This window comes from Sorex fumeus, unplaced genomic scaffold (genome assembly GCF_029834395.1).
Source record: "Sorex fumeus unplaced genomic scaffold, SorFum_2.1 ptg000007l, whole genome shotgun sequence".
In the NCBI taxonomy this organism is placed as follows: domain Eukaryota; kingdom Metazoa; phylum Chordata; class Mammalia; order Eulipotyphla; family Soricidae; genus Sorex; species Sorex fumeus.
The window spans coordinates 22,299,877-22,318,364 of NW_026606064.1; the positions used below are offsets into that span (position 1 = coordinate 22,299,877).

Sequence of the window (18,488 nt, forward strand, 5' to 3'; positions counted from 1 at the left end):
ATCTAGCACCTGCCCCTGGCAGGCAGGCTTGAATGGTGGTGGGATTGGTGTTGAAATATTGAATGTAATCAATTAATGTGAACAACCCTATAAAAACAAAAATTAAAAAAAATGATCTAGGATGTCCCTAATCAGCTACAAAAAGAAAGAATAAAATTGGGGGGGGGGGGCAGAGCAATAGTAGAGCAGGTAAGGCAAACCTTGTACATAGCTGACCCCTGGTTCGATCTCTGCATTACATATAGGCCACCCCTTAGCCCCCTAGCCCGTCAGGATTAAGTCCTGAGAGCAGAGCCAGGAATAACCCTTCAGCATTGCCGGTGTGGCTCCCCATCAAAAGAAAAGGAAAAGAAAGAAATGGTTTTCCTTTTGAAAAACAACTGCAGGTTTTAAATGAAACTGCATATTCCCAGATATATGAAAATATATTCTATCAAATATTTCTACTGGCAAAAATGTATTCACCAATTCTGTCTTACATGACTGCATCTTACTGTCAATTCTCTGGGGAAAGTACCCTCGGCAGTATTCAGAAGTTCAGCTCAGAGCAAGGGGCGGGGGGCGGTTCCCTCCCAAAGGCACTAGGAAGACCATGCAGAACAAGACAATGAACCCAGGCCTCACACACACAGTGCATGCACTCAGGTCTGTTGTGCTCTTTTAATTTCAACAAAGTACAATTTAACAATTTTAAAAGAAGAAGGGACAGGAGACAGTACAGCAGCTGTAGCACATGCAAAGTATGTACCCAACCCAGCTTTGGCTTCAGCACCACACAGTTCCCCAAAGAGTGATGGGTGCAAATGTGGAGGCCCCCAACACCACTGGGGTGAGCCCAGGAATCCCTGGAATTTTATGGCCTATGTAGCTTTACATTAATAGGGCCCCGGGGCCTCCTAGGCATCACCTGGGAGCTCCTCCCCCTCCACCCGTAAATAAAAGAACCTTATACATTTTATTGCACAAATATATTTTAAGAATTAATCCTAAAGAGAATGGGGATCTTGTATTTATTTTATCAGGATCTTTTTATTTTGGTGGGTTGGAGTCACACACAGCTGTGCTCGAGGGTTACTCCTGGCTCAAGGCTTACCATACACCTGGAGAGTTTACGGAACCATGTGTGGTGTGGCAGATCAAACCTAGGTTAGCTAAACTGCAAATAAAGCACTTTGCCTGCTGTACTATCTCTTGGCCTCCATCAGAGGCTTTTAACTTACTACCAATGTGTTCTACCCTCTGAACTCTTATACTATAGTCTAAGTGGGGCCGTTATTTTTTCCCCCTTCTTTTAAACCTAAGTTTCAAGACATTTGGAGACAGAATTTCTTTGACCAAAATTTAAAGAACTGAGAACTGAGTCATCTCGATGTTTAGTAATGATGATATGTACTTACCTGAACACAGTGATACCCAATACAGGAAAACCCATAGCTTGCCAGCTCATTAATTTCTACTAAGGCATTTTATCATGCTAGGCTTGACAGGAAATACAAGTATCATATGACCCTTTTCGTTAATGAACATGAGCTTCAGTTAAGACATGAGTGCAACAAAAGTTAACCCTGAGCTGAATGAAGACGTCAACATGAGACCAGGAGTGAGAAAACAGGCAGAACTCTCCAGCAGACTTAGGCAATTCTTTAATGATTTAACTCCATTGGCAAAGACAACAAAAACAATTAATGGACTATATCAAACTAAAAGGTTTTTGCATAGCAAAAGAAACAAGGGCTAAAATTAAAACAACTCTACTGAATGGGAAAAGTTATTGACACACCATACCTCAAAGAGATAATATTTACAGTGGTAGGGCATTTGCCATGTACGCAGCCAGCCTGGCTGAGCCGGGTTCAATTCTTGCACCCCTCTCGGAGAGCCCGGCAAGCTACCGAGAGTATCTCGCGCACAAGGCAAAGCCTGGCAAGCTACCCGTGACGTATTCAATATGCCAAACACAGTAACAACAAGTCTCACGATGGAGACGTTACTGGTCCTGCTTGAGCAAGTCGATGAACAATGGGAGGACAGTGCTTTGTAAACCTCAATAACCAAAAAAGCCACTAAGTACATAAAAAACTGGGGGATATGAATAAGTAGATTCTTGCTCCAAAGAGGACATATAGACAGGTAGCAGGCACATTAAAAAGTGTTCACTATCTCTTGTTACGAGGAAAACATGAATCAAAAAAATGTAATCATCTCACATCAGTGCAAATAGTAAATATCATAAAAGACTAGAAACAATCAGCAGTGGCTGAGATGTGGTAAAAAAGGATCCACTAGTAGGAATGCCACCTGGGTCTCTATGGAAAACAGTATGGAGACTTCTCAAAAAAGCTTTATTAGAATAGAGTTTCCATGTGATACGGTGATTCCACTTCTTGGCACCTTCCCAGAACACAAAAACATTAATTCAAAAACATATGTGCACAACTATGTCCCAAATGTCCAATGACCAATGAATGGATAAAGAAGTTGAGGTATGTATATATAGTGGAATACTACGTAGCCAAAGAAAAGAGGAATCTTGCAGTTTGAGGAGACATGAAGTCAGAGGGAGAAAAAAATACTGATAATCTCAGTCATATGTATGGCATAACGAGAAACAAAACAAGTAAACAAAAGAATGACCAAAAAATCCTTGGCCTTTAACTGCAGAACTGAGCTTACCAAGCAGTGGGGATGGGTGGGAAAGAAGAGACATAAGGACAGTGATGAAGGGCATCTTCAACAGTTCAGTAGTGGTGAAGTATAGAAAGTACATAAAAACCATAAAAGTTAACACTACTGTATGCTTGTTATCTAAGAAAGAATGAATATAATCAATCTAAAGGCTAGTGATCAGCTTAAATTCAAATACAATACCTAATATAACAAAAATTATGCAACACAATTAAAAGGTACTTAAGTATGTTTACAATAATAAATGTCTAAATTCAAAAAAATTTATTTGAATAAAAGAATACCTTGAATAGCTGGGGGACAGATAATCAGTGTCTGCTGAAATGCATCACCACAGCCAAAATGAGCAGTTCCAGCCTGCAAGGGAATTCCGTGGTGCACTACTGAGTGAGCAGATGTACTCAATGCCTGAAACAACCAATGTACAGTCTATTACGTGGAGCAGTTTCCTAACTGACACATACATGCTTAAAAAACAGAATTCAAAAGCATTTCTTAAAATCTTAATTCTGAGGTCCAGAGTAAAAGTACAGTGGGCATTAGCCTTGCATGCGGCCAACCTGTGTTCAATCCCTGGCATCCCACACGGTCCCCCAAGCACCACCAGGAGTAATTCCTGAGTGCAGAACCAGAGCATCATCGGGTGTAACCAAAAAAGCCAAAAACAGCAACAAAAAACCAAAATCTTAGTTCTGGGGGACAAAGCTATAGTACAATGGGTAGGGTGTTTGCCTTAAACACGATCTGGACACAATTCCTGGTACCCCATATGGTCGCTGATCCCTGAGCACGCCCAAGAATGATCCCTGAGTGCAAAGCAGCAATAAACCCTAAGAAAACCTGGGTTATTTTTTGGTGTTCCCCCCTCCACCAAAAAAAAAAAAAAAAAGATAAATCTGAGAAGGTAAAGAGGGATGAGGTAAGCAAGAAGGAAACCTAGGAACAGATAGGAGAGATACTGGCACTTTGGAGGTGGGTATGATAAAGTATAAACATTGTATGCTTCAACAATAAAAAAAGAAATACACAGTTCTGTGACAAAATAAGCACAGACATAGAGCCTAGTAAATGTTCTCTCTTTTTTTTGGTTTCAAGTTTTGGGGCCATTATCTAAAACTTTGATATTCAGTATCTATACTTGGCTCAGAACTAGTTCTGCATTCACAGGACCACAAAGCTCTGGCATAGAAGAGAGAAATAAAGGATACTGAGCAAATAAAATGTGAAAGGAGGGGGAAAAATGAATAAACGGATGTTTAAACTTCCATCCTAAAACATTAAGAGATTTAACGCTATAGTCATAGTAAAACCCCATAAGCACCATCAACTTCTTACAGTTGGCGTAAAATTTCTGTGTATTTCAAAAGCAAAGTGAACAAATAACAGAATGTAAGTTATTAAATACTATAATGTCTTACCTGACTTCTTAATGTACCAATTTTAGCAAAATTTGCAGTCAGATTAGCAGTATTGCTGGAAGCAACAGGTCTTAAAAGTGAAGTTTTATTGTGATTATTTCTGTCACATGAATTTGGATGGGACTTACAAACATCCATAATATGGAAACAGGACTTTACACTGCAAAATAAGAATATTTTGAAGTTCAGTAGCTTAAAATTAATGAACATTATTAACATTTTAAAATTATTTCCAAAAGAAAAATATTCTATGGCTTATATTTAAACTGCTCATTTAAAGTACTATTTCTAGTGGGGGGGGGGGGGTGTGGGAAGGATGCTGGGAGCTTTGGAGGTGGGGAATGGGCACTGGTGGAGGGATGGGTACTCAATCATTGTGTAACTGAAGAAACCCAAGCACAAAAATTTGTAAGTCTACAACTGTACCTCATATGGTGTTTCACTAATAAAAATTAAAAAAAAAAATAAAGTACTATTTCTATTAGAAAATCCTACAGGAAAAGATCAAACTTTAAAGCAAATAAGAGCATCTTATATCTACAATTTTTTTGGGGGGAAGGGGGTTTGAGGTCACACCTGGCTGTGCTCAGGTTTACTGCCTCGTTCTGTGCTTAGGGATCATGCCAGGCAGTACGTGAGAATGATGGTGCCAGAAATGAAACTGGAGTAGTACGTGCAAGGCAAACGAACACCTAAACCCCTGTACTGTACTACTACTACTAGATCCTGCAGTATTTTTCTTAAGGTATCAAAATTAATTATCAGAGTCTCCTGCCCCTGTGCCTGGCTGTCCCCGCCGGGGGCCCTTGGAGGGGGGCGGGTTGTGTTTCCCTCCCCACCCCGACCAGGGCTCCGGCAGCCGAAGACCTCCAGAACCAGCCACCACCATGCTGAGACCACTCTCCACACGCATGAAGGTACTGGCAGAGGAACAAAGGAATGCTGGTCCCAGGGCTGAGATCTCCAAGCCTGCTTGGATCGGGGCTGAGCATCCTCCACCCAGATCCTCCACCTTCCAGTAGGCAGGGATCACACCCACCATCTGACCCCCAGCGCGTGTAATCCCATTAATGGCCAAGACCCAGAGACTATAAAACCCAGCTCCAGGAAGCGCGTGGTGACATCTTATTATCTCATTCTTACTTTGGACAACCTGGCAGGTTACCGAATGTTACCTGCCCACATAGCAGAGTCTCGCAAACTCCCCGTGGCGTATCCAATATACCAGTAACAATGATGGGTCTCATTCTCCTAATCCTGAAAGAGCCTTGAATATGGCACTTTTTTAAAATCTCAGGGCTAGGATAAAGGAGACGTTACTGGGGCCTGCTCAAGGCAATCGACGAACAACAGGATGATCATGATCGTGATCAAAATTAAAGTTTTTTTGTCAGCATACTGTAATTTTGTATTCTTCTACTTTCCCATAAATTTCTAAATTTCTGATATCACCAACTACTAGATATTGCCAACCAAGTGGTTATTACATTATTTTCAAAGTGCCTATATAAGGTTATTTTTTTATTCTTTTTTTAAGTTTCTAGTGTTTGGAAGGGGAGTAGTTAGGTTTCATAAATCTCAATTTTTTAGGGAAATCACAATAACAAATACAGGTTTATCCCTATCCTTTCTTCATAGTCTTTTTTAAATATGAAAAGGAGCTGTTTTAAGTCACTTCGCTTTTAGTTTTTATAAAAAGAGTCCTAAGCATTCAAATAATTTGTAAGAACCGTTTAGTTGTAATATCATCAAGTATACATATCCTCTACTAACCTATGTAAAAAAATTTTTTTTACAACACAGAGGAGAAAGGGTATAGAGGAAATTAAAAAGAACACTGGCATACAATTCAGATTTGTGTTGAAACTCTGCTCTGCCACTTTCCCAGGGTCACTGGGCATTCTTCAACTCAACTTACATAAATATTTAATCATTTTTCTACCAAAATGAGCTTCTATACACCTGGTATTATTATTTATCCATAATCAGTTAAAAAGATTTTAAGGTAACATACTGGTTGCTATGTGGAAAATCTAGAAGATGTTTCATATTAACGAAAGGATGGTTCAAAGTCTCTGCTGGAGTAATTCTTAAATCTGCATCAATCAGCAACATTTTCTTTAACAGACTAACAAATTCTCTTCTATCAGCTTTCTCAGCCAAAAGATCACTTCCTTCCAAATCCATCACTGTGTTCACCTAAGAAATAATCAAGTCATCAAATAAAATAAGGCATAGAGGATGTTCATGTTAAAGCTTCACAATTTAAAAAATATTTATCACAACATAGGAACGAACATGGCAAAATTTACTATTCTTAAACAAGGACTGAATTTACAAACGATTCCCCCCGAATGTTTTAAGTATAAAATAGCATTCAAAGAAGAGAGTTAGTTTATTTTTAAAAATCTGTTTTTAGCAAGATATGAGGAAAATAAATCTAGCTGCTTGTTTTCCTTTCAAGAAAACACATTATATAAAGACTGGGTTAGTATAAAAGAAAAGTTTGATAAAAACAAATGCAATTAGTTCCTAAACCCCCCATACCAATTTCATTTAAAAGTTTAGAACTAGCAAGCACTCCATCATGAACACGGAAGACTGACAAATGCCACTATGTTACTCACATGCACTATATCATCCAGACTGTTGAATATGTACTTTCTGGCTTCTTTAGACTTCATTCCAGTCTCTGCCTCATGCTCTTCAAGTGTCTTATTAAATATATCAAGGAGAAAAAAACATTATTATCCACCACTTGTAAATTTCTATTTCTTTAAAGTTATGGCATTTAGTCTTATATAGTGAATATTCCAGGGCAAGTAGTAGTCTCAAAAAATATTAACCAAAAATATTTTTTAAGGAACAACAAGAATAAAGAAACTAAACTAGGTTAAGACCAAAAAATAGCAAAAACTCCTTATACAAAGTGATCATAAAATTAAGCATTGATTATTGCTCCTCAAATAAATTAGGTAATTTGGATAAGTTTTAGGTACTTATGACATGTATTAGGGCATTGCACTCCTGCTCTATAACGATTAAAAAGCGAGAACCCAGAAAAGATTAAATATAAAACACAAATTTTATTATATAAAGAAAAGGGGACTAGAGCAAAAGTACAGTGGACAGGATGCTTGTCTTGCATGCAATGGGCCCAGGTTAGATTCTTGGAACCCCATATGATATCAAGGAGAAAACTACAGGAGTGATCCTTGAGTACCAACAGGTGTGACCCAAAATCCAAAAGTAAGATAAGAAGAGAAAGAGAATATTTCATACATAAAACACCTTAGAAAAATTTCCCAAAATTTCTTTATCTGATTACCTTTAATCTCCAACCGGAATGAGAAATATCTGTTTCTCTGCAAAAAAATCTTGTGGATTTTGTCCCCACATTCAACAACTGTTCTCCTGGTAAACCTTGAGTCTGAGAAATGTATCGAATCTGAAAAATAATTAGCAAAACAGTTTACTTTTCATGCAATAGATTTTTAAACATCTACTATGTATCAGATAACTAATGTATTTCAAAAATAAAATGATGCAGTCTTTGTCCTCAAGGAATTTGTCCAGAAGGCATGGAAGTGGTTCAGAGTCAGAGATCATGCTCTGTATGCTGGAGGTCAATGGGTTTCATATCCTGAGAACCACCAACATCAGCCCCCTGAATACTGTCAAATGTAGACCCAAAACAAAAAAAAAAAACAGAGTCTGGGTTGAACACTGGGAAGTAGTAAAGGGAAACCAAATACTTGTATTTCTTAAGCAATGTGTAAAACTAGTAAGAGCCCTGAGGCCAAAGGAGAGATGAAAACTGAGAGACTGTGCAGAGATAAAAAGGAAAAAGGTGAAGAAAAATTTAAGGGCGGGAAAGATTGTGCAGGGATAAGACACTTACCTTGCATGTGGTCCACCCTGGTTCTATATCCAGCACTGCATACTATTTCGCCACATACGGTCCCCCAAGCACCAACAAGAGTGACTCCTAAGCACTGGCCCTGGTGTAGTCCCTGAGCACTGCATGGGGGTTGGAGGTGCCCCAAACCAAAATGAGTGATAGGACTTAGTATATACATGAAACACCTCAGAATGGTAAAAACCTAGTTGATTATGACTAGGAGTACTGGAGCGGACAGGACTGTGTCATTGGAAAATGTATACTTGAATCAACAGAGGGAAAAACAGGGGTGAGGGAGAACAGGAGTGGGAGGGTAAGCACCAGTAATCTCTTAGACTCAACTCTTATTTTTCTCCACCGCACCTTTTACTACCTGATATTCTGTATACTTTGTTTTCTTACCCCACTCTCCAGCAGTAAGCTATACGATAGTAAGTTAGATATTTTCTTTGTTTTGTTTACTTATAAGTGTCCAGATACCTATGTCGGTCTGGAACAGAGGAGACCCTCAAATATGTGTTCCCCGACATAGTAACTGAACAGCATTAAGAAAGAATAAAAAGAAGGCGACCTGAGAGTTAGTACAGTGGGTAGGGTGCTTGCCTTGAACTTGGCTGGACCAGATTCTATTCCTAGCAACAAATATACACCCTGAGCCTTGCCAGGAGGGATCCCTGAGCACAGAGCCAGGAGCACCATCAGATGTGAACAAAAAACCAAGGAAAGAAAGAAAATAAAGGGAAAAATCAGATAAAGAGAAAAAATCTCTAAATGTTAAAGCACCCAGTCCTTTAAGGTTTATCTCGTCTGAACTGTGTCTGAGAACACAGACTTTCAATAAAACCTTAAAGACTGCCTCTGCAGTAGTCCAGGTTTTGCATTTTCTCTATTTTCCTCTCTATAAAGTTTTTCTCCTTAATCTTCTTGACTCAAAAATTAAGACCCCAGGGTCAAGGAGACAGTCCAAGTGGAACAGCATCTGCCTGGCATGCGCAAGACCCTAGGTTCAATCTTTATCACTAGAAGCTCACCCCACCATCCACCCTAGCATCACTACAGGATGTGGTTGCTGTAGAAACAAAATTAAAATAACAGTTCCTTTTTTCCCCATTCAGTTGAGTCTTAAGATAGCAGCCATATTTTACTTTTCAGTCTTACCTCAACAACTATCAGTACTATTTATTCATCACTCTCAAGATACAGTGCAAAAATGAGTAATGATATGTTAAAAAAAAGACTTTACATTCATATATTAACCTATATCTTATTTTGATAGTACTGGCTACTACTATTCTATTTGGGGGACGGGGGGGACGGGTGCAGAGTGGTGGTGGGGACTGAGGGCCTTGTCCAGTGCTCAGGAGCTACCAGGCCTACAACTGGTAGTGCTCATGTGGCCATGCATTGCTGGACTCAGGATCTCACACATGCTAGTATTATACTCAACTTACCACCCCTATTCCTTCCACTTCCATTGCAACACAATTTCCTTGTTCTCTTCCTACATCTTTAATTTAATCTTTCTTGACATCTTTAATTGCTACCTCCATTTGTTGTTTACATAAAGCCACATTTCAAAAGTTTTCTTATCATCTATAAGCACAAAGCATACTTTTATCTCCATATCAATAGCTAAACATTTATCTCTAGTTTCTGGGCTGAAGATTCACTGCTTACTGAAGCACTCCACTGGCTGACCTTTAGGAATTTCAAAGGAAACAGTTCAATTTTCCCTTAATGAACTGAATCACAGTGCCGTAATTTATGTTAATTAAGCCACAATCAAGCATGTGTCACTGGTGTACATACCAATATCAACATGCAAAATATATTAATTTTCCTCTATTTCCCTCTTGATGAATAAGAACAAACACCCAATCCAACATGAAACTTATGAGTCTCACCCTCTCTACCCAACCATCAAAAACTTAATAATTTTAGCTCATTAATAATATATTTTTCCTATCTCTTCTCTCTGTTCCTGTGTTCCAGGACTTTTTTTCCCAATTCTTAAACAATCTGAAAGACCTCCTAATGAGCCAGTGCCTCATGAAACCAGCCCCTCACAACCAATTCTACACACTGTTAACAGTCTTTTGGTAAAATGTGAATATAACTGCTACTCCACAGTAAAAATCTACTGCCTTAAATAGAAATCAACTCCAAACTCCTAATTATGGCACTAAGGCCTTTCAGCTTTAGATTTCCCCTGCCCTTTCCATGTTTCTTGAACTCCCACCCACCCAGACCTCACTAGCACTATATTACATTTACTACCAGCATTACCACTCATTTATCATACTCATGTATTTTGCAAAGAATTTTAAACCCCTGAATTGATAATTGCACAATGACTGATACTATTGACATTTACAAATATAAATTTCCTGAAAGTACTAGCAAAACCTTTTCTCAATTACTATAGCCCTTTAGGAGTTAATAAACATTCTAAAAATATATTAATCTGCGTCAGATCAAATTTGGTACTGGTTAACAGAATTTTAGGAAAAATTGGGTTTTGAATCAGGGCTTTATTATAAACTACCAGAGTGCATTTTAATGGGTCCATTCATTTGCTTGGTCTCAATTTTATTCTTTATAAAATGGAAGCAAGAACCCAACAGTCACCAGGCTCAAAGCTGATCTCCACAGGCTTGGACAAATATCACCCATGAACAAGACTCAAGTATGTGACATTTGTGATAGAAATCTCTAGGCTCTCAGGGAGTCGGGGATGGGAGACTTCCCCTCATCCCCGTTCTTCCTGGAGCCTGGCAATCATGCCTATGAACTGCCTCTGGTGCCATATAAACTCACTGACTGCCGTGATCCAGAGACTCACAAATAAATCTTGGAAGAGATCAACAAACTGCAGAGATGCCTCCAGACCCCAAAATCACCATCCAGTTAAAAATTTAACCCCAGCTGTATCATCTTATTTAAAATTTTAGAATTCTGGAGTGATATCTCATACTTTACACCACTTATGTACCAGGGTAGCACACAACATTGGATGGGATGTAAAGTACAAGGAAACCAATCGCAATAAAAAAAAATATTAGCACACAAGGCACAACCTGTAACAACATGTGAGTGATCAAATCTTATATAAGGGCTTAATGGCTCCAGGGTGAGATACAACAATCTTCACACACTTTCTTCTAAGGAAATATTTTGATCATTTTTAGAAAATTATTTATAATAAGCAATACAAAATAAATTACTTAGGGTCTGCTTATTGGGACAGGCCTAGGTGGTGGATGGGAAAATAATGGTGGTGTGAAGCTGTAATGGTGGTGGGGATGGTGCTGGAATATTGAATGTAATAAATTATTGTGAAAAACTATAAAAATAAACTATTTTTTTTAAATGGGAAGTAAAACCAACTAAATACAGTATATGGTACGGGCTGTACTGTCAGACTAAGACAAACTAAAGTTCAAATCCGGAGTAAAAATATAAAAATCAAACTTGAAACTGCCACTAGATGGCGTCTTACTCCAGAGAAGTATGCATATCATAAAATATGACAAGTAAAAGGTATAGTTCTGTCTAGTATTTAGCTGGGGCCTCAGAACTTTAGCAGGAATATGGAACTCTTCACCTAGATCAGCAACATTTTAGAACTCACAAGTATAGCATCTAAAACTACTAGAAAGGGTAAAATCTAAAGGAAAACAGAATTTATGGAAATTTCTATAGAAACTGTCTCAAGAGTTATCTTGAACATGGATGGTAAAGAGATTGAAAAAAATTCTGATCTAAAAGGGAAGATTTTACTAAGTAGGAAGTCACTGGAAGAAAGAGATTAAAGTTTGTGATAAACAAAAGATAATCTAATAATAAATTTCAAATAACCTGTAATTTCAGCAAGATATACCATCCAAATTGTTTCCCATGTATCCCTTTTTGTTGTTGTCGCTTTGAAGTCAAAACTAATGATGCCCGGGGTTATTTCTAGCTCTGCACTCAAGAATCACCCCTGGCGGGGCTCAGGAAACCATATGGGAAGCTAGAGATAGAATTTGGGTCAGCCATGTGCAAGGCAAGTGCCTTACCCACTATTATTGCTCTGGCCCCTCTCGTATTCCTTTTAATATGGAAAATAAGCCTAAAAACTAGAATTAAAACACATATATTTTAACTGTCATTTATGCCTTAGATTATTCTATTTTCTAATTTCAATGCTTAGAAGTTAAATGGAGGGCTGGAGAAAGTACAGCAGATAAATGCTTGCACTGCACACAGCAACCCAGGTATAATCCCCAGCATCACATATGGTATCCTGAGCACATCTAGTAGTCATCCCTGAACACAGAGCCAGGAGTAAGTCCTTAGCACCCCAAAGACAAATGGTGCATCATTTAAATAAAAATTTATCAAGATAAACCAATTATAAAAAGACAAAATTAATGTAACATAGACAACTAATGTTAATTTTTGACTAAACTTTTCTATTTAAACTAAGTTATACACTATGAAATTTTTTAATACTAAATACCAATTATTCAAAAAGTAATAATAAACAAAAAAAAATGATTTAGAAAGGTTAAGGAACTACCTGAAAACTATCTTAAGTGTTTCAGGTGATAATTCTGCTAGATTCTAAGACATTAAAAAAATATTAAACTGGACTCTTGGCACCATTCAAAAGTAGTTAATACTGGGGCTGGAGGAATAGCACAACGGGTAGGGCGTTTGCCTTGACGCAGCCAATCCGGGTTAGATCCCCAGCATCCCATATGGTACCCTGAGCACCGCCAGGATTAATTCCTCAGTGCAGAGTCAGGAGTAACCCCTGAGCATCACCGGGTATGACCCAAAAAGAAAAAAAAAAGTAGTTAATACTACTGAAAAGGATTCAGGAGATGGAAGGTACTTAAGACCAATAAGAGCTATTGGCTCAAGATCAAAAGCCATAGTCTTTACTTCCCTGGGAGAGGTTGATATTATTTCATCCATCATCAAAGACTGCCACCAAAGTAAAAACACTATTACTTAAATGTACAGTCCAGCCCTTTATATGTCTAAAGGATAAAAATGAAACCATAAGATTTTCCTAGTTTTACAAAACTAGTTTTGGGGTCCATGGACTGTAACTTTATACAAGCTTCAGTGTTATTATAAATGAGATTCTTAAAACTGAATACTAGCGCTTTGAGATCTTGGATTTAAATTTTCTAAGATCCTAGGTTTTGTCTTTCTTTGACCTCATTTTTTTTAAAAATAAAATTTAAATATCTTCACATGTATTGTGGAGAATACCAGGGAAAACTCATTCCTATGTCTATGATTTTTCCTCATGTTCTATCAACTCTGATACAGTTCATGACACCTCAGTTCTGTTACCTGGTCATACTCCAAGGCTCCTGGGTAGAGTGGCCATCCCAGGAATAATTCTGCAATCACGCATCCCAATGACCACATGTCTATGGCTTCACAAAATGGCAATCCCAATATAATCTCCGGAGCTCTGAAATTAAAAAAAAAAAAACAGGATGGTTTTTCTTTAAATGACCTAATTTTATTTGACAATCTATGATTAAACAATCTATGTAAAGTTAGCAAAGAAATCATCTATTTACTTTTTCATTTTCTAGAACTCTTTGAAATCAATTCTCAGTATTGTGGTAGGACTGAACAGTGCTATCAATACAATCACAACTGGAAAAAAGCTGAATATAGACTGATTATTATTTTTCAGTCTCTATACTTAAATAGTTTTACTAACATACTTCAAATGGGGAAAAGCACATTTCTTGCTTTTGAGACTGCAGAAAAGAAATAAAAGAGAAATGGAAAGCACTATGATATAACATAACTGAAAACCAGACATTGAGAGCTAAGACCAAAATAAAACCCCCAAAGTCTAAAAGTAAATCTAGACTGGTACTACGAGTATGTATTATCTAGAACATAATACATATATTCACATAATTACAGCCATTATTCATTCAAAAGACAAAGTTCAATGCATTCTTCTTTAAAAGGAAGAAAAGTATATATAACACAATAGTTTAAAAGCACTTAAGCACTTAAAGAGTTAGTTGGGGGGAAAAGATATCCTTCCTGGATAAATCACTTTGCTACTTCACATGACTGACCCCTGCAAAGATGAACATTTTAAAAGAGTTCCACATAGAGCTATGGAGTTTTCCTAGACCTGTGGTGCATTTTCTAATTTTAAAAATTCTCAAAGAAGTTGTAAGAACAAGATTGACTCATTTTCCCCTGACTCATTAAGAGAGTCTGCCAAATTTCTGTACATTTTATGTTTCCTACAAATAAAAATATTCTCCTATATTACAATATAATTATCAAAATCTGAAAATAAACCCCTATTTCTGCCATCTAAACATCAGGGTTCAATTTAGGCTAATCATGCCCTTCATGGAAAAGAATCCTACTTAAAATCTTGCATTGGCTTCAGTTACTATATTTTAGTTTTTTTCTTTTCAATATAAAGCTAAAGATAGAGGTTCTTAAATTTTCCTTCTTTGAATCATCTGAAAAGCTTTTAAAATCTTGGTCTAGTAACTCTAACAACATGGCCGGACCATTACCATGGCAATTACATCAAAATAATCTGAGCATGAGACCCTGGATTCAATATTTTCTAGTCGATTTAGGTAATTTCAATGGAAATCAACTTTAAGAATTAGTTTATATGTGTGAAGGTCATTCAGTGGGGGATTGTCTGTTAGTTTCTTAGATTTGAGTTACAAATCTTAGGGAGGACTATTGCAGAGGTGATACTATTATTTCACTGTAGCACTGTAGCACTCTCCTCCCGTTAATCGAGCAGGCCCAGTGACGTCTCCATTGTTACTGTATTTGGCATACTGAATACATCATGGGTAGCTTGCCAGGCTTTGCCATGCGAGCGAGATACTCTCGGTAACTTGCCAGGCTCCCCGAGAGGGGGGAAGGAATCAAACCCAGCTCGGCCAGCTCGGCCGCGTGCAAGGCAAATGCCCTACCGCTGTGCTATCACTCCAGCCCGTTATTTCACTATATGCTATAATTTTGATTTTTGTTCATTACTAAGGGAACACCAGGACAATGGTGGAGGGGGAATGTGTCTGCCAGAGAGGCAAGCTGGAGAGTGGGAGGGAAATTGAGGACACTGGTGATGGGTAGTGGACAATGGTGAAGGGACTGGTGCTGGAACACTGTACATCTGAAATTTAATCATAGACAACTTTGTAATTCTGCAATTCTGGGTGATTCAATCAAAAAAAAGAAAAAGAGCCACCCCCCCCACCACCACCACCACCAGCTCTCTGGCACGCCAGGCCATGGCCCCAGAGGCACACGGACCTAAATCGGAACCCAGCGCTTATTGGACAGCCAGGTATGAGCCGGCAGTGACAGGGCAACTGCAGCCTCATGGGATGGGAAGCGGAACCAGCACGTCCTTCCTGCCCTACCAAGACCACCAGTTGTTGCCCGCCCCCCCCCCCCACCCCCACGCACCCACAAGTGGCTCTCCAGAACAGCCATGGAACCAGAGGCACACAAACCAATCTCGGAACTCTGAGGTTTTTGGCAGAAATCCCCTCAGACTTAATTAGTAAAATATCAGAAATCCAAAATCGCAAGGCTGCAATTATGGCCACGCAACATCATATGGTCTTTATAACCAGCAATAGAAAACCAATTATTTCATGATGCCTTTTCAGCAGGTCTGATTGTTGGGGTAAAATTCCAAATAATAATGGTGCATCTTTTGTCAAAATAATGAATGTAATCAAAGTAGAGAGAGTTAAAAAGGTAAAGGTAAAGGCCCTCCCGTTGATCGTCGATTTGCTCGAGCGGGCCCAGTAACGTCTCCATCGGAGAGAGTTAAGTGGAAATCATCTGCTTCACAGGCATGGAAGGATGGAGGGTAGGATGGGGGGGGTATATTGTGGTTCTTGGTGGTGGAAAATATGCACTGGTGAAGGGTAGGATGGTTGTTTGATCATTGTATGACCGAGACTTAAACTGGAAAGCTTTGTAACTGTTCTCACGGTGATTCAACAAATAAATTTAAAAAAAAAATAAAAAGAGGAGGTTAAAAAGTAGTAACCTAAAGATGTGTGCTTTTCCAGCTGATCTTACAGTAAACTTCCAAAATTCAGCTATATTTGAAAGAATAATATACCATAATAATATATAATATAATACAGTTTAGTGGTTTGTTTGATTTCAGTTACATCTTAACCGATTCTCAAATTCCTCCGCTGGGCTAAATTATACATTTGTACAAAAGTGGTCGTAGTAGGGATTCTGATTTGGATTCTCTTAAACCTCTAGTTCCTAAGATAATTTATTTTGAAGGACAAACACAGGGTGATCTCATTTATATTTAGTATTTAGAATAACTAGATAAAGGGATGCAGTGTTTGAAAGAGGGAAGGTATGTCTCTATTGCCCCTGGCCCCAAAGCATAGGGAGGAAATGAAGGAAAGAAATCAAGGCAGGAAGAATAACCAGGGAGGGTGTGCAAGGGAATTCGAGTACACTGGTAGTGTAAAGGAGTGGTAGCACTAAATATCTAAGCCACAGAGTCGAAAACACTGGGGAAAAAAAAAGAGATACATATTTCAACAACCAAATTTAAAAATGTGCCTGACAAGGTTGGGCAGGCTGAGGATGGGGAATAGGGGACTGGGGGCGGATTGCAGGAGGCGGGAACCTGTTAACCATGGTGGAGGGAGGAAGACACTGGTGCTGGAATTGGTGTTGCTAAAACCCAACTATGCATAATTGTATAAATTTCGGTGCTTTAATACCCTTTAGAGTCTTTTTTTTTTTACCTTTTTAATTTCTTTTCAGTGTGCCCACTTAACCCCGTATGGTGTTTCAGGGTTTTGGAGAAGTAAAACAAATTTGGTTTTAATAGCATTGTCCACTGTAGCTCTGTCCTCCAGTTGTTCATCAATTTGCTCTAGTGGGCCCAGTAACCATAAATGAATATGGTCCCCTGGCAGTGCACCAGGGACCATATTCATTTACTTAACCATTCATGCCAGATGATGAATGTTTGGGTTAATCCCACTTCTTATTATAAAAAATGAGGGTAGGTCAGAGAGATAATACAGGGGTTAAGGCTCATGTGTTATATGCAGCTGACCATGATTCAATCCCCAACACCACATAGTCCCCCCGAACAACACCAGGTATCCTCAGTTTAGCTGGCCAAAAATCACTGGGAGGAGCCTGCAGACCTTCCTAGCATCCCTAGGAGCCTTCTCTCACCCCCAGCTGCCAAAAAGAGTAAAGTTAACCAAGAGATGCTATATCAGTTCACTAAGCTACTAAGCAAAAATATACTTCAACGCTGAAATTCAGAGCAGGATATATATACACCAAAAGGAAGTACTGCCTACTCAATAGAGAAGGGACCACCAAGTAAAGGGTGCTAGGAGGGCCCACTCAGGATGAGTTGAGTGCAGGTTGAAAGTAGACTATAGACCGAACATGATGGCCACTTAATACCTCTACTGCAAACCACAACACACAAAAAGAGAGAGAGAGCAAAAGGGAATGCCCTGCCAAAGAGGCGGGGTGGGGTGGAGGGGATGGGGTGGGGGCAGTAGGAGGGATGCTGGGACCATTGGTGGTGGAAAATGGGCATTGGTGGAGGGATGGGTACTCGACCATTGTATGACTGAAACGCAAGCAGTTTGTACGTTTGTAAGTCTGTAACTGTACCTCACTGTGATTCACTAATAAGAAGAAAAATTAAAAAATACTGCCTTAGAAATGCTCAGGAGAAAATACCTGTCTTTGATGGGACTAGAAGAAGGTATGGTGTTAAAGGGACTACTGAATTTCCAAATCTGTTCAATGCACCAGGATTTACAGTTACATTAACCCTGTTACTGCTTTTCCAAACATTTAGGGCACTTAAAGAAAACCAAAAAACTCTTGTTCTGGAAATCAGATACTGTGGGCCAGAGAGAAAGGACAATGGGTAAGGTGCTTGTCTTGCATGCCACCGATCTGGGTTCCATTCCCAGCATCCCATGTGATTTCCTGAGCATCACCAGGAGTGGTTCCTGACTGTTGAGCCAGAGTATCTTTTGAGCATCAATAGGTGTGACCCCCTCTCCTCCCAATAAAAAAACCCATATAATGTCATAATTATCTTCTGCTATACTGGAGGAAATGGTAATACAAGAAAAACTTATGAGTAAACAAATACTGAATGACTGGGAAGAAAGCAATGACTTCAAATTTTAAAAATTGTCTAAATTGGGTGGCAATCATGTTCAGTCTAGAGTCTACTTTCAGCATGCATCTCCCGTCCTGGGCGGATCTTCCCAGCACCCTTTATTTGGTGCTTCCTTCTCCATCTAAGCTGCCTTTACCCCTAGAGTGTGCGGCTGGCCTCTTCTGCAAACCACAGCACCCAAAAGGAGAGAACCAAAGGGAGTGCCCTGACACAGAGGCAGGGTGGAATGGGGAATGGCGGGGGGTGGGAGGGATACTGGGAT

The 18,488-nt window shown here is 39.0% G+C and overlaps 1 protein-coding gene across 3 annotated transcripts in view; it reads right to left on the reverse strand.

The window, feature by feature from the left end:
- The window catches only part of HIPK3 (homeodomain interacting protein kinase 3), a 95,311-nt gene that overhangs the window by 11,638 nt on the left and 65,185 nt on the right, over positions 1-18,488 (reverse strand). For all 3 annotated transcript variants that reach the window (XM_056131015.1, XM_056131024.1, XM_056131006.1), the window contains exons 3-8: positions 13,354-13,477; positions 7,432-7,551; positions 6,731-6,817; positions 6,118-6,302; positions 4,104-4,263; positions 2,970-3,093 (exon numbers count right to left, since the gene is read on the reverse strand). In XM_056131015.1, the coding sequence (XP_055986990.1) occupies positions 2,970-3,093; positions 4,104-4,263; positions 6,118-6,302; positions 6,731-6,817; positions 7,432-7,551; positions 13,354-13,477 (800 nt within the window). The remainder of the gene's footprint in view (positions 1-2,969; positions 3,094-4,103; positions 4,264-6,117; positions 6,303-6,730; positions 6,818-7,431; positions 7,552-13,353; positions 13,478-18,488) is intronic.